Source organism: Nematolebias whitei, chromosome 20 (assembly GCF_014905685.2).
Source record: "Nematolebias whitei isolate Nwh7 chromosome 20, NemWhi1, whole genome shotgun sequence".
Classification (NCBI taxonomy): Eukaryota; Metazoa; Chordata; class Actinopteri; order Cyprinodontiformes; family Rivulidae; genus Nematolebias; species Nematolebias whitei.
Window position 1 is genome coordinate 3,486,227 of NC_056517.1, and position 16,216 is coordinate 3,502,442.

The 16,216-nt window shown below is 40.4% G+C and overlaps 1 protein-coding gene across 1 annotated transcript in view; it reads left to right on the forward strand.

The window, feature by feature from the left end:
* The window catches only part of LOC119426797 (cadherin-10-like), a 54,475-nt gene that overhangs the window by 14,909 nt on the left and 23,350 nt on the right, over window positions 1-16,216 (forward strand). The window contains exon 2 of the mRNA XM_037694378.1: window positions 15,121-15,415. Coding sequence (XP_037550306.1) covers window positions 15,121-15,415 — 295 coding nt within the window. The remainder of the gene's footprint in view (window positions 1-15,120; window positions 15,416-16,216) is intronic.

Genomic DNA, 16,216 nt, shown 5'->3' on the forward strand with positions numbered 1-16,216 from the left:
GGACTGTCAAAGTCCTCGTGCCTGGGCTACGAACACCATCGCACCCATCTGTGGTAGCCAAGTGTTTCTAGCACGGTGTGATCAGAGTGCATCGCTGCACCCTGATGTGGTCTGAGTGAGTCTTGCAGGGCACGGTGGGACAGTGGGTGTACATGTTGGTATCAGTGTAGGAATGTTGTGCTTTAAAAGTATGGTCAGAGCACAGGAGAGTGTCTTGGTGATGTGGACGTTAACGAAGACTAGCTGTGTAAGTCAGAGAGTGTAGCATCATCATCACTGCCCTCACAGCGAAGAAAGTTCTCCAGATTTGCTGAGACCAACCACATTCTGAGAGTTCGCCGGGTTAATGTCATGTGAAGGAGGCTAACAGCGTGTAATCCACGAGACACGCAGTAATTGTTAATGTCTGGAAATGTAGTCTCATTTGAAAGACAGACATTTTATCATGGTCCACACATAAATTTGATCTTGTCTGGGCTTCTATACTTTTCATCACCCCAGTTTCACAAATCCAGGTCAAATGTTATAAACTGGTTATTACTGTAGATTGCATGGCTGTATAATGGTTGATGGCATAGAATGTGCCATATGTGGTATTCTGCTGTTGTTGTTGTGTTGTTTAGGGGGTGGAAAGTTCAGTAAACAATAAAACAACTATTAGAAACACTTTTGTGTCCAGAAAGTCTAATCTCCAAAATCTTATTCACTCAAAAGTTGTCCAGTGATACGTGGTTTCAGATTTTTTTTTTCTGTTTCTTTGGAATAAGAACAGATTAGCATAAAATGAGTTTATCAACTAACTAATCACTGCGAGGGAGAGAGAATACAGAGGACAGGCTTATCAGAGAAGATGTGGTTACAATGCTGCTCTGATTGTGGACCACGTCACTGAACTAGGTGTTCCCTAATAAAACCAATATCCTCCATGAGTGCAGTTTCAACTGTACTGTAAAAGTTATGGAATGTATTCTTGTTATTTTCCAAGTTTAGTTAAGCCTGCAGCCTTTTCTGACTGAGGACCATGACCTCAGGTTTGGAGCTGCTGATTTTTCTTCTCCTATATTGTTTGTTTTTTACTATTATTATTTATTAAATACAGTTAATGAAACAGGAAATGCAATATATATATATATATATATATGTATATATATATTTTTTTTTTTATTAAGTTGAGCAGAGGTACCATTAGAATGAAGGCACCAGTTTCTTTATTATTTTATTGCTCACTGTATTACGGTGACATCAGCTGAAGTAACTACAATGGTCTGACAAATGTTTGGAAAATTTCTGACAGAAATAGCTACAATGTATCAGACATATTAACCTTGGGTTTTAAAACCATTTTATAAAGGCATTTTGGTAAATGTTTGCTCTCAGAGTCAAAAGTAGCTCAAAAATCAATGGGAAAGTCAAGAAAATTGAGTTTATAAAAGTTTAACTTTCACTTACAAAAAAAAAGTGTGAAGCTTTGTATAGACTTTTTATTTATTTTTTTTATTATTTTTCCTGAATTTAAAAACCTTGGTCATGTTTTGTTTTACTTTATCACTACGAAAGGTTCAAGTCGTCAACAAGTATGCATTTATTGACAAAGTGGCAAATCGATTTAGTTGCTGTTTTGCATTTTCTGTTTTAAAAGCATTGAATTTTAGATTTCTGTCCTGACACTTTGACGGGTTCCTTAGCTTTTGTTTGTCTTGTCTCAAAGTTTAGACACAGCTGACTGGAAGCAACCAACATTTTTTGTCACGCTCTGTTGATATGCTCTTAGATGGTTTTAAAAACACTTTAAATTATTTCAGCTGACAGCTCTCAGGCTTGGGTCCATGTGAATTTTACATCAGCAAAAACATTTTTCAAGGGTTCCCTTTAAATTATTGGCCAATTTGCAGTTAAAAATTTCATGTATTTGATTCACAAACAAACATTTCAGGATGATTCTGGAATTTGTCAATATTTTTGACTATATACAGGTCCTTCTCAAAAAATTAGCATATTGTGATAAAGGTAATTATTTTCCATAATGTAATGATAAAAATGAAACTTTCATATATTTCAGATTCATTGCACACCAACTGAAATATTTCAGGTCTTTAATTGTTTTAATACTGATGATTATGGCATACAGCTCATGAAAACCCAAAATGCCTGTCCCAAAAAATGAGCATATCATGAAAAGGTTCTCTAAACAAGCTATTAACCTAACCATCTGAATCAACGACGTAACTCTAAACACCTGCAAAAGATTCCTGAGGCTTTTAAAAACTCCCAGCCTTGTTCATTACTCAAAACCACAATCATGGGTAAGACTGCCGACCTGACTGCTGTCCAGAAGGCCATCATTGACACCCTCAAGCAAGAGGGTAAGACACAGAAAGAAATTGCTGAACGAATAGGCTGTTCCCAGAGTGCTGTATCAAGGCACCTCAGTGGGAAGTCTGTGGGAAGGGAAAAGTGTGGCAGAAAACGCTGCACAATGAGAAGAGGTGACCGGACCCTGAGGAGGATTGTGGAGAAGGGCCGATTCCAGACCTTGGGGGACCTGCGGAAGAAGTGGACTGAGTCTGGAGTAGAAACATCCAGAGCCACCGTGCACAGGCGTGTGCAGGAAATGGGCTACAGGTGCCGCATTCCCCAGGTCAAGCCAATCTTGAACAAGAGACTGCGTCAGAAGCATCTCGCCTGGGACTGCTGCTGAGTGGTCCAAAGTTATGTTCTCTGATTACAGTAAATTTTGCATTTCCTTTGGAAATCAAGGTCCCAGAGTCTGGAGGAAGAGAGGAGACACAGAATTCACATTGCTTGAGGTCCAGTGTCAAGTTTCCACAGTCACTGGGGTGCCATGTCATCTGCTGGTGTTGGTCCACTGTGTTTTATCAAGCGCAGGGTCAATGCAGCAGCTATCAGGAGATTTTGGAGCACTTCATGCTTCCATCTGCTGAAAAGCTTTATGGAGATGAAGATTTCATTTTTCAGCACGACCTGGCACCTGCTCACAGTGCCAAAACCACTGGTAAATGGTTTACTGACCATGGTATTACTGTGCTCAATTGGCCTGCCAACTCTCCTGACCTGAACCCCATAGAGAACCTGTGGGATATTGTGAAGAGAAAGTTGAGAGACACAAGACCCAACACTCTGGATGAGCTTAAGGCCGCTATCGAAGCATCCTGGGCCTCCATAACACCTCAGCAGTGCCACAGGCTGATTGCATCCATGCCTCGCCGCATTGAAGCAGTCATTCATGCAAAAGGATTCCCGACCAAGTATTGAGTGCATAACTGAACATGATTATTTGAAGGTTGGCGTTTTTTGTATTAAAAACACTTGTCTTTCATTGGTGGGATGAAATATGCTAATTTTTTGGGACAGGCATTTTGGGTTTTCATGAGCTGTATGCCATAATCATCAGTATTAAAACAATTAAAGACCTGAAATATTTCAGTTGGTGTGCAATGAATCTGAAATATATGAAAGTTTCATTTTTATCATTACATTATGGAAAATAGTGGCCTTTATCACGATATGCTAATTTTTTGAGAAGGACCTGTACAACAACACTTAATTTCCTTTTGGGATTAATAAAGTAATTTTGAATTGAATTGAATGACAGTTTGGATCAAAATACTATCATTTTAAAGCGACAGTACTATAGTTCATAAGTTCTTATCTGGCAACCTGACTGACATGGAAACTATAGTGTTTTTCCGGTTAAACCCACTCATTTTTTTGTTTATTACCCCCAATAAACATTGAAACAAACCTAACATTTCCAGAGGTTGTTCTCGGCCTTATAGCAGGTAGATCACTTTGACTTGGTCATTTTTAAAGTAGCTCGCATGCTGAAAACGTGTGGGCACCCCTGGTCAGACCCCACTCTGTTTCTCTGAGTTAGTTTTCTGTGTCCATCATCTGCTGCTCTGAGATGGACAGAATATTAACTCTGACATTTAAAAAAGTTGCTATTTTAGCTCATGCAAAAACGTCTTATTGTTTGCGCTCAATCCATATTTATGAAGACAGACTTCTGCTTGGGTTTAAAAAGAAACGCGTCATACGATTAGATTAATATTTTACCATCACACAAAAGGATCTAAGTTAGTAAAAGTGTTTAAAATTGTAGTATTTTTTGAAAAAAACAGTTCTTCAGAACTAATGGTTCACACTGAAACATGTAAGTGTGGCATCAAATAATAAAATTAATATTTCATCTTTTGTTTTCAGATATTTACGTCTAAATCGGTTTCATGACTTCTTCAGGATGGGCTAACAAAAAACATTTTCAGGAGAAGATAAAGTTATTAAAACATCATTTTTGGTTGAAAACCCTTAAGTTGTAATCAGTCTTGGGTATTTTCACATCAATGTGGCCATCTTCCCCATTTTTAGGAAACTGAGATCCATAAATAGAAATAAAAAGTGAGAGCTTTATTTTTGTCTCTTATATTTGTTGAGTAAAATGTGTACAGAAATAAAATAAAGGAACTGGCCCTGCTGATTCATAAATTTGGCATTTTGTACCGTTGGAGCATTCATTATGTAGCGTAATGAATGTTTGTTACATAACTGACCTCTAACAGACCCGGAGGAACAGATTACTTTGTTTGATGTGCTTCAAAACAAATACCAGCCAAATATATCACCATATATAAATGAATGTGTCAGCCTGTCTCAGAAAATATGAGGATGGTCCCATCATTGGATCAACATGACATGGAATAGTCTTTCACTGATCATGTTTCATCCATCCCTCCATCCACCCATCAGTTCAGGACATTGTTTTCTGTTGGCTCTCCAATAGATTTTATGCTTCCTGTCAGCTCCATGGCTGCTTGCCTCATGTCCATTCCACTCACATCAAGCCATCCTGAAGCCCCGAAGTAAAATACAACTTCTTCCAAAGGTTTTATTTGTTCAACAAAATGAAAACTTGCTGTCAACTCAGATATCATTCGATGAGAAACTGTATGTATGTGTGTTTAGATATACCAGAAGATGGGCATTATAATGCTTGCTTTACATGCGTCGGAGCAGAAGTCAAGCTATTGGTCCCCTCTTCCAATCTACTGTAATTGAGGAGATTGTGGAGCGATGTGGCAAGGTCAGGAAGATGGAGGAAGAGAAGAAAGGCTGTTTTGTGCATGGGGTTGAATGAGCCCAGTGCTTTGCATTCCAATCGTGTGTCCACGGAGGATAGAGTCATCCAACCAAATGAGATTCTGCAACCAACGTCCTCCCTGAGCGAAGGTTGACTTTCAGTCCTGGACAAACAGGATTATTGCATTCACTGTGGGAGAACAAAAAGAAGAAAGAATAAAAGAAATTGAGTGAGTGAAGATCAAATGTAAATACAGAGCCTGATCAAACCACTTTGCGTTCGGAGACCGGTGATTGATGTGCCACTCGTCCTTTCGGCCTGCAAAGGGACTAATAGCGAAAGAAGAATGGATTATCTGAGTGTGGTGTACACTTAAAGAAGCAGAGGCCGCGGCCTGAGAGGCCATCTCCAGAAGACACCACTTAAGCATCAACCTTCGAGCAGCATACTTAATCATGACTCCGAGCACTTCTTGTTTTCCCAAAGTGCGTGCAGCTGGATGCGTTTCCTCATTTTCAGCTCAGTAGCCAGTTGTTGCATAGGATTGCAGAGTGTAGATTTTTTTTTCTGATTGCAATTACAGTTTGTTAATTGTCAGATAAAGTACGAGTGATGAATGAGGCCCTAAAGGGAATGAATAGCTTTGGAGATGAAGACTGCGAGCAGCTATCTGCATCTGTATCCTTAGGTAGCGCCCACCGCTTTCACCATGCCTGGAGGGTGGCAGGAAATGACAAGAATCACAGAAAACAAAGCTTTTGCCAGCCCCAGTGACATCACGGTAACCCGAGAACGCAGCATGGAACAAAACCACCTTTGTTTGTGCCGAGAAAATGAATTGGAAATGACACAATGGCAGGTTATTATGAACAAGAGAGCGGCTTTTGACACTTGCTATAGAAGAAAACGATGAAACTGCGCTTGAATTACACCTTCCTGCTTCTTATTGTTTGCAGTCTCTCCCCTTTTGCCGTTGTTCTAACAGTTTCATGAAGTTGTGAAGTGCTAACAGATAAAATTGCAATCTTCTCTTAACAAGCTTAACAAGAGCAGTTGTAAACGAAAGGCAAACTGATCCAGATAAGAACGTAAGAAAAAAAACAAGATGCTGGCAGTGTCTTTATGGCGAGTTTTGTTGGCTGCAAAGCTTGCTGTATTGGCTAATGAGTTTTGTTTTTTGAATATTTAGTAAGAGACAAACACTGCCTCTCATTAGCAGTCAAGTTGTGAGCGAGCCTCAGAGGACTCGTGCTGTCACCGGGGGAAAAGGCTGTTTATTTCATTATTTCTTACTTTACCAAAGGGCACATATCCACCGAAAACGGTTAATGGCCTGTGGTTGAGGAGTGTTTGTGCTGCACTATCATATCTCATAAAGTATTTACAGCCTCTGATAGGCCCCAGTGGTTCTAGGCCTGCTGGGTAGACTGCTCAACATAGTCCCTCGCAAGTCAGCGATGCTCGCTGCATACGAACCAACACCAGCCTCCAGTAATCAGTTAAAACTCAGAGGAAAGACAAAAAAAGGTTGATGAGCACAATCGCTTCCCAGTCCTGTATGACTCAGCAGTTGAGGCAACCTAAGGGGAATGTACTTGTTTATGTAGGGGGTTATTCGTTTTCTTTTTGTTTTGGGTTCATGCTACTCCGTTACCAGCTGCTCACCTTGGCAGAGAAGCGAGGAGTCTGCAACGTGATACACCCCTGGCTGTACCCGCACCATGGCAACCCCGGTGGTCTCCTGCGGCAGCCTGGGTTACACGTTGCCAGTGTTTCTAGGTTCTTGGTGATAAGTTCCTGCTTGTGCACAGGAAGGGGGTGATTTCCATTGCATCTTGTGGAGGGGAAAGGTGTGACAAATGTTTTTGGCTATGCAACTTGGCAAACACCTGTCTGACTACGACTACAGAAGAAAAAGGATTTCCAAATGAGATTTACCAACAAATCAACAGCATCCGTAATTATCTGCATACTATCACCTGCCTACTACTGTTTTTAACACCCTTCGGCTTTGTTAGGGTGAGAATAATTAATCTTTCAACAACACTTAGGTTCGCCTTCAGTGAAATCAGCTGGTTTTCCAAACACAGTGAAGATGTGATCTTTAACATGGAATGAACTCAACCGACTCTTCTTTGTCCACCAGTGACAGAAAGTCCTTATACAGATGTTTTATAAAGAATTCTTCATTTATTTTGTGACATTTAAGGTAATGTTTTAGAAGAAATTCACTGTTTTGTCATAAACACAAGTCAATTTCACCGTTTTTATGAGATAAAAAACAAAAATTTTCACCAAAGACATTTTCTCTTGAATACTTTCTATGATCTTTGTAGTTTGGGGTCATATATTATGAGACAGATGTTATGTCTTTTGCAATTTGTTCTACAAGATGTCACTACACCAAACACTGACTGTTAAAGTTGAGTTATTTTTCTTGTTTAAATAATGCAGCTTGCTACATCATTTGCTGTGCGTTAATTTTCACGTGACTTATAAGCATTTTGTAATTTTGAACTGAGATTGTCTTATGATGAGAGTGGAAAGAATGTAAAGACATTTTGGTTAAATTTTGTAAATAACCCCATGCAGTCAATGTTAGTTCCACATCTACAAAACTGGCTGAGTTATATAAATTCTTGTGTTTCCAAAGGTTGCTTAGCTGTGGCGGCCATCTTGAATCAAAAGACTCATCTGTTGAAGTTGTGCAGCCAAAACTTACTGTATTTTTCACTGTACACGTCACACCGCTGTAAAAGTCGCATCAGTCCAAAAATGTCTAATAGAGTGGAAGAAACATGAATAAGTCGCATCTATTATGTGTCAGTGCTGACGCATCGTGTTTGTTAGGCGTCACCGCTGACCACCTGGAAACGTGGGTTGTGCCAAAAATCCATTGGCTGCCAAATAGTGGCTGCGGGAGCGCGCACGGGAGGACTTTTTAAAAATATTTACAAGATTAACACTTGAAAACAATTATTTGTTTGCTCGAAATTATAGCAAAGGTGTGTCTCATTTGAACTTTTCCTTAATTAATGCACTTTAATCAGCTGCATTTCATCCGGGCGGTGAAATAAAGCTGGTTTGACGTTTGCTCCATGAGGTGGCTTAGATGGCAAGCTAAGTGTCTCACTAATAGCCACTTTTACCTATTAATGAGACACTTGGCTTGCCATAATGCTCGAGGGCACTCTAGCGGCTGCATGTGGTAATTTTTAATATTTTTTTATGTCAGAATGAATGAAATCATCAGATCTCAGACAAAAGTTGGGTCATAAATATGGAAAAAACGTATAGTAGTCGCTTCGGTGTATAAGTCACAGGACTTGCAAATTTATACAAAAAAGGTGCGACCTATACGGCAAAAAATACGGCGCTGCCTCAGAGTATCAATAAAATCCATCTTCTTGTTCATGAAATATTTTGCTAATGCTTCAGAAAAATGAACACAAAAGAGAGAGTTGGTCAAAAGCCTCCGTCAGCAGGTAATAATTAAAAAAATAAAGTAACAGTTGTACAAAAATATCTGTAAACCCACGATTGAAACCTCTCGTCCACCTGATAAAAGGAAAGAACCTTTGAAGCCAAAATAACGTGATATGTGCAGGGAATAAACATGTGCTTTTATAGTGGTCATGATTTTATGCAGAAAATAAAAATATCACGTGTCAGATTTTCAACAAGTGTCCTTTCTGATCACCGTCCAAGCTGCATGATCCACTCACAATAATAAATTCATCCATGGTTCCAGGCTTCATGTTAATCTTGTGGCTGCGGCTCAAACTGATCTGTGGCTGTCAACCTTCGACTGTGATGGCCGGTAACCATTTGGTTCAATGAGAATTGATTCTTCTGATTGGTAGATGTTTGTGTATTCTTTTAACGGACAGATTCTTTATCCACGCACTTGCTAAAGCACTGGTAGTTGTTTAGAGTGCCTGCAATAGTTCGCTTTCTACATTTGCATTCCCAAATAGTTCTTTGAATAAATCATTTCAGGTTACAGCTCTTCAGTGGACCCAGAATGAGAGTTTAGTGCAGGTATGTTGGAGAACAGAAGGGATGAGGGGACTGGTTAGTGTCTAGGAGCTACTGGGCCTAAAAGCTTCAGTTTGAAATCATCCCATTAGCAGCACAAATAATGAAAAATGAGGATAACAGAACAAAGTGTCCGTGAAAATAAAATCTATCATACGTAACGACCGATGACTTCACAAACCCAAAGAGCTGTGACCTCTGAGCTACTAAATGCAAAGTGTTACTCCAAAAGACTACAACCTATCTACGGTGTGTGGCACAAAACAAAAGAATGGGAGTGTCCGTAGAAGATGAATGTGTGGTACAGAAAGTTTACCTTCCACATTGAGCAGCTTTGAATATTTGTGATGTTTGCACATTAACAGTCATTTGATTGGCTGTTTTTGTGCACGGTCTGAGGCTACCATCTGGATACAGAGAAGGCAGCCAGATCTCGACGGGCCAGGACACGAGCCCTTAAAGGCTAACTGGCTAATTGCCCTAAGCAGCTCGTTTCCAACGCCATCTTTTTGGCCGAACTTGAGAGAGGCACAAATGGTGACCAGATCGCGCCTGCACCAACATTTGCTGCACTTGAAGCTGATTAATTTCACAAACAAAGACGGCACCCTGATAAGTTCTCACGCACAGATGTCTGATGAGTGCCACTTCACTCTTCAGCCCTCTTCAGACAGGAGGATGAGAAATGAATATTTTCAACTGGGAGAGAAATCCAAACCGGTTAATAATGAGTCTTGTTTTCTTCCACTGAACATGCTGATTTTCAAATGCAAACTACAAGTGTGATTTTTGAAAACATGATTCGGTGTTGTTATTTATTTATTTTAACTGAAAAGATTAACACCTTTTAACAGCATTTTCCTTTTGCTAAAGTTTTTACATGTAAAAGGTTTAACTTACTTTAAAATAATGGGGAAAATGCACCGATTTTATAGAGAAGAACATTTATCAACAGGGTAAATTATCAACAATTATCAGTTAGAACAATTATCTACCAATCTCTAAATTCTGTATTTTAGCCAAGGTCCTAGAAAAACTGATAAACTCTCAAATCAAAAAGTATTTGGATTTTTTTAACATCCTACCTCTCCATCAATCTGGTTTCAGGAAACAACACAGCACAACCACTGCTTCACTGAAGGTTCTTAATGACGTTGTTGAAGCACTGGATGCTAAGGATTATTGTGCTGCACTTTTCTTAGACCTGTCTAAAGATTCTGACACTGTGGATCAGAACATCTTGTGTCATATGATCTCAGAAATTGGTTTCTCAGATCACACCATTGATTGGTTCACTAACTATTTTTCAAATCAGAGGCAATGTGTTCAACATAATGTTCAACATTCTTCCAGTTATCTTACTGTTAACAATGGTGTACCACAAGGGTCAGTCTTAGGTCCCACCCTCTTCACAATCTGCATAGGTAATGTAGGTCAGATCATTCCAGATGCCTCCTTACATTTCTCTGCTGACGACACAGTTGTTTACTGTTGAACTAAAACTGTCTATCATGGTGCGCTAAGATTCATAACTGGCTGTAACTATCGTACCCACCACTGCACCCAGTATTCACTGGTTAACTGGTCATCATTAACTTCACACAGACTCTCTCACTGTTCATCTTTAAATCACTTCTTGGTCTGCTGCCTTCATACATCTCCTCCTACATGTCTCTGTGTGAGTGCAGCTACAGCGTGCACTCTCAGGACATCATTACCTGCAGTGTTCCCTCAGTGAGGACTGAACTAGACAAAAGGATCTTCTACTACTCCGCTCCTGTTTCCTGGAATATCTTGCAAAAAGACCTGAAGCTCTCGACCTTGATGTCTCTTAAGTGGCTTTAAACATCTGTTAAGTTCCTGGCAAAAACCAACGTAGACATGTTCCTGTTTTTAGTATTTTATATCGCTTTACAATGTAGCTGTTTTTGTTTCAATTTTTTTTACATAATTTTTCTTCCATTTAATTTTTCAACTTATACGCTTTATTTTGTGATTGTCTACTGCAGTCATCATTCTTTAAAAACAGGTCTCTCTTATAAATGAGTCCTCGAGGCTCAATGAGACTAACATGTATAAATAAAGATTGAATTTAAAAAATAATCATTCCTCTGAGTGTATGAAAATATTAAGCTCAAAAAAGTTCAAGACAAAAACAACTGGACTTTATTTGTAACTGAAGACGTTTCGCTTCTCGTCCGAGGAGATTTCTCAATTCAAAGAACAGAGAATGTGGGGTTCGAGTTATAAAGTTGAGCTAAGCTAGATACACATGCAGATTGTCCTATCACTCCTCACAGTAGAGGTTTGTTAGGGTCTTTGTTAATCTGACTCACAGAGGAGCCACTCTGGTGACATGGATGAATTCGTGATAGGATTGAAAATGACTGCTATCAGTCCTAAAGCTGCATTATAACTTTTTGAACGTTGAAATCTGAGACCTCCTCTGTTTAAAGATGGTTTCTTTCGTTTTACATAAACGACTTCCTTCACCCTCCCTCTCAAACCATCTGTCTTCTCGGTCCAAAATGTGAACATTTTGATACTCAAAACTATGAAGCTGCTTTTCAGCTTGTTTCATCTGAAGGCATCACCATTCACAGAACTGTGGTGGATTTTGCAGATGTAATATTTTTACCCCCATGGTTCAGTTGAGCTCTCTTAATCGATCACCTTTTAAACAGAAACAAAAAGAAAATACACATTAGGTTAGCTTCGTGTTAAACTACAAATTGTGTTTTGAGGTTTGCACAGCTAGAACATATTTAATTAAGGCGTTCTGTAACCCATAGATGTGCTTGTACTGATGTTTAGAAGCTGTGTCAAGTCTTAATGGGTTCAGTAAATTGAGCCAGACTGTAAAAGAGGCAGGGCACGTTGCAGAAACCACTCTGGAAAAATGAATTCATTCTTTCGCAGCATGTCAAAAAAAGACAGGCACTGCTCTCGACTTATTTGTAACTGTAATAGTGTTTATGACGACGCTTAAACACTTCTGCACATCTTCAGTATTGGCAACAAATACAAAGCAGCATTCACTTACTGTGGGTTCTCTGGAGAATTACTTGCTCGATTCCCCCACGGGTTCATTCAGAGATTCTCTAAACTGAATGCTTTAAAGCTGGTTGTTAAAAGTCTGCACGGTTCTACTATTTGTGCACGATGCTTTTATGATAGAAGTGCAGATATTTTGAAGGGTCGTGTCAAACTTACGGTTTTGTTTTACCACTTTTTGACTTTAAAACATTGGCTAAATTTGGGCTAAATGTTCCTCTTCAAGTTAAAAATGTATTACTGTCTAAATCAAAGTTTAGATTTCAAATAGAATAATAAATAAGTGCTATGTGTTGTCATCATTGTATGTTCCCATCATAGCTAACAACCACTCTGCTGTATGCACCATCACAGTGCTAGATTATATACAGATTGTCCGCATCGTAGTCGTAAATTGGGATTAGATTTGCATCTTCTTGGCTTGGCTCAACATACTTTAAACTTTAATCTTGTAATCATACTGTAAGACGCTGAATGTTGTTTGTTTGGAAGAATTTGATGCTAAGCTGAACTGGGCTAAACTAAGCTAAACCAGCTGCTGTTTCCCATTGTCCACACAGAAACATGAATAATCTTAATCTCTTTATCATACTTGAACCAAAAAAAAAAAAAGTAAAAACGAAGCAGAACATTTTCTAAAGACTACACTTTTTTAAATAAGAGTTTTAATTTTGCTTTTGAAAAGACCAACAGCCCCAGAGTTAATGGATATAGCGTCATGCTCTCCATCTTTTTTGTAATATAATTTGGGAGCAGGGCAGAGAAAAGGCTAGCTATTGATGTTCCAGGGCTTCTTGGTGACCACACTGAAGGCACATGTGGCTTTCTTTTCTCCCCCTGTGACAGTTTAATTGTATTTTCAATATAAATTGATCAAAGGGCCATTGTGAATGCACATTGGGCTGCCACATTGATTTCCAGGAGAGGTTTTTTTTTTTATTTGAGTAGAAGGGCAGCAGTAAATTTTTCTCACCAGCGAAGTGGGCAGCTGGGAGGGACAGGGTCACAGCAGCTGGCTCTCTGAGCTCAATACTCTGAACTGTCTGGTAATACCCTTCATGGAGCTGTGGAGGAACTTCTCAGAACCCTGAGATGTCTCTGTCTCCACAGAAATGACAGTCAGCATAGACACAATGTCTATCTGACATCTCAGCCCAAAAGATGGAACTCGACGGTTATTAACTGAATCGTTGTGCCGGCAGAGATAGGCAGCCTGATAGACAATCATAGAAAAGGACATTGCTGCTATAACAGCAGGAGAAAGATAATAATGTTGAAGTGGATTGTTTTCAGCCAATTGAGTTGCTGTTTGGAAGCGCATGCCGCAAAGCAGAACACAAAAACAAATAGAATCCTGCAGAATATTTCCTCTCGCCGTGGAGAGAGAGAGTTGTTTTGACCAGAATTCAAGGGGGTTGAATGAGACAGCCGAGATCTTAATCCGAATATACTGGAATTCTGCAACACACTTGACTGGGTCGGCTTGACAGAGTGGAATGAAAAGCGGCGAACACAAAAACAGTGTTAAAGACGCTAATCCAGAGAGCTGTCGGTCTCACGTGTGCCAGCCTGATAAAACTCCATGAATTAGTAAAGCTTCCCAGCACCTGGGATGAAAAGCTTTTTAATATATGATGAGAGGGGAAGACTTTCGTCCCACGTGACCCAGCCACAACACACAATATCCAGCCCTCCTGTCTGTCTGCGGGCAGAGCCAAAGAGCTTCAGAGAAAGTCACGCCGGCAGAGGAAAAATCCAGCAGAACCAAACTGGAGTTAATGAGATGTCAATAGGAGAATTATCGTCATCACTTATCGCGGTAGAGATCGCAATGCAGTTTGGCTTATATTAAATATAGTGTCTGCAAAGCTTTGCCCCCCATTTTGCCCCAAACCGTAGCCCTGTGTCCTTGGTTATTAAAATGTGTTGGGGATGGGAAAAGACCGGACAAGCTTGTGATGAGTTCTTTCAGATAAATATGTTGAGCGGGATTTAGTCGTGGAATTAAAATGTCAGAGCATCTTAAGCTGCTGTACATGCAGAAAGAAGAGACAAATAAATAAACTTGAGACAGAGAGCCCAAGAATAACGAGGAACTCCAGAGGCGAGTGAAGTCTTGGGGGTCTTGCTACTGATCCATCAGGGGACTGGCAGGCGGCTGACGTGCGCTCACTCATGCTGGTTTTTTCCCCCGAACTTTGAGCCACCGGCATTCTGTTTTACATCGGCATGAAAATGCCACCTTGGCCTCGTGACAGAAAGTGTGACAACATGCGTGCGACAATGCGAGTGCACGCAGCATTTTAAACGCTCCTTTCTTGGCAGCTTTCACAAAGACGAGGTAAACCACGAGTGTGTACCGTCGTAACGCTGTGACAGTTTACTAAAGATGATACGAATCTGTTGAACGACACCAAACACACTTGATCAAAGCTGTCAGTGGTTATTTGCCAAGGCCCAGATTGGTCAGATTGCTGATATGTGTGCGTGTGTGTGCGTAAAACTGTGACTGTGCTTTGAAACGTGCGTTCGCTGACATTTTTTGGGTACAAAGTGTTCAAGGCAGGGATGTGTTTTTGTCAGTCAAGCAGCCGGTGATGTGTGTGATGTTTTTCCTTTTCACTTCAACTATTTGAAGGTTTTTTATGTTTTTTGGTATTTTCTTTTCTGTGACATAATTTCTGCTCATTATCATAATTTTAGTTTTCACTGAAAGAGTCTGGCTGCAGCTCGGTGTTCATAAGAGCAAATTAGGCAAATGTGAAAGCTCTTATAAACCAGAGTTTGAAGCAGTGCTACAACAATTAGCAACAGAAAGGACCGAAGAGGAAATTTATTAAAATGAGAATTACCGGAGCTGTTGCTTGTTGTTGCTCTGCGGTTGCAGGGTTTTAGAATCTGATTTGTATTTTTCTCCTTTTTCCTTACAGCTTCACTCGGATGGGGACCGAGGAGATGGCAGTGTGAGGTACGTCCTCACCGGAGAAGGAGCAGGCACCCTGTTTAAGATTGACGAAAAGTCAGGGGACATCCACGCCACCAAGAGGCTGGACCGAGAGGAGAAGGCCAACTACACCCTCCACGCTAAAGCTGTCAATCGCCTTACCAACGAGGCGCTAGAGGGCGAGTCCGAGTTCATCATCAAGATACATGACATCAACGACAACGAGCCACGCTTCACTAAGGACCCGTACATGGCTGAGGTGCCCGAGATGTCTGACGTTGGTGCGTTTCTGCTCCTCAGTCCTACATAGCACGTATAAAACAAACCAAAATACAGTATGCAGTTTTACACAACTGAAGGTTGGGATTTTATTTGTAACAAGAACAAAGGGTTGTTTTTATTGGATCAGTGATATTTGATCAATCTTATGAGGTCAGGGAGGAATCCCCTTGGACTATGATGTTTGCAGATGACATTGTGATCTGTGGTGAGAACAGGTGGAAGAGAACTTGGAGAGGTGGAGGTATGCACTTGGAAGTAGAGGAGTGAAAGTCAGTTGTAGTAAGACAGAGTACATGTGTGTGAATGAGAGGGAGACCAGTGGAACAGTGAGGCTACAAGAAGAAGAGATCACAAAGGTGCAGGACTTCAAGGACTTGGGGTCCACTGTCCAGGAAAATGGGGAATGTGGTAAAGAGGAGAAGAAGAGAGTCTAGGCAGGATGGAGTGGATGGAGAAAAGTTTCAGGAGTGATTTGGGACAAAAGGGTGTCAGCAAAGATCAAAGAAAAAGTTTATAAGACAGTGGTGAGAACAGTTATGTTGTATGGACTGGAGACAAAGACATGGACAAAAAGACAGGAGAAAGAACTGGAAGTGGCAGAAATGAAGACGTTGATGTTCTCCTCAGGAGTGACAAGGATGGAGAAGATCAGGAATGAGATCATCAGAGGTACAGCACAGGTTGAACAACTGGGAGATAAAGTTAGAGAGGACACACTGAGATGGTTTGGACATGTCCAGAGGAGGGACAGTGGTTTGGACATGTCCAGAGGAGGGACAGTGGTTTGGACATGTCCAGAG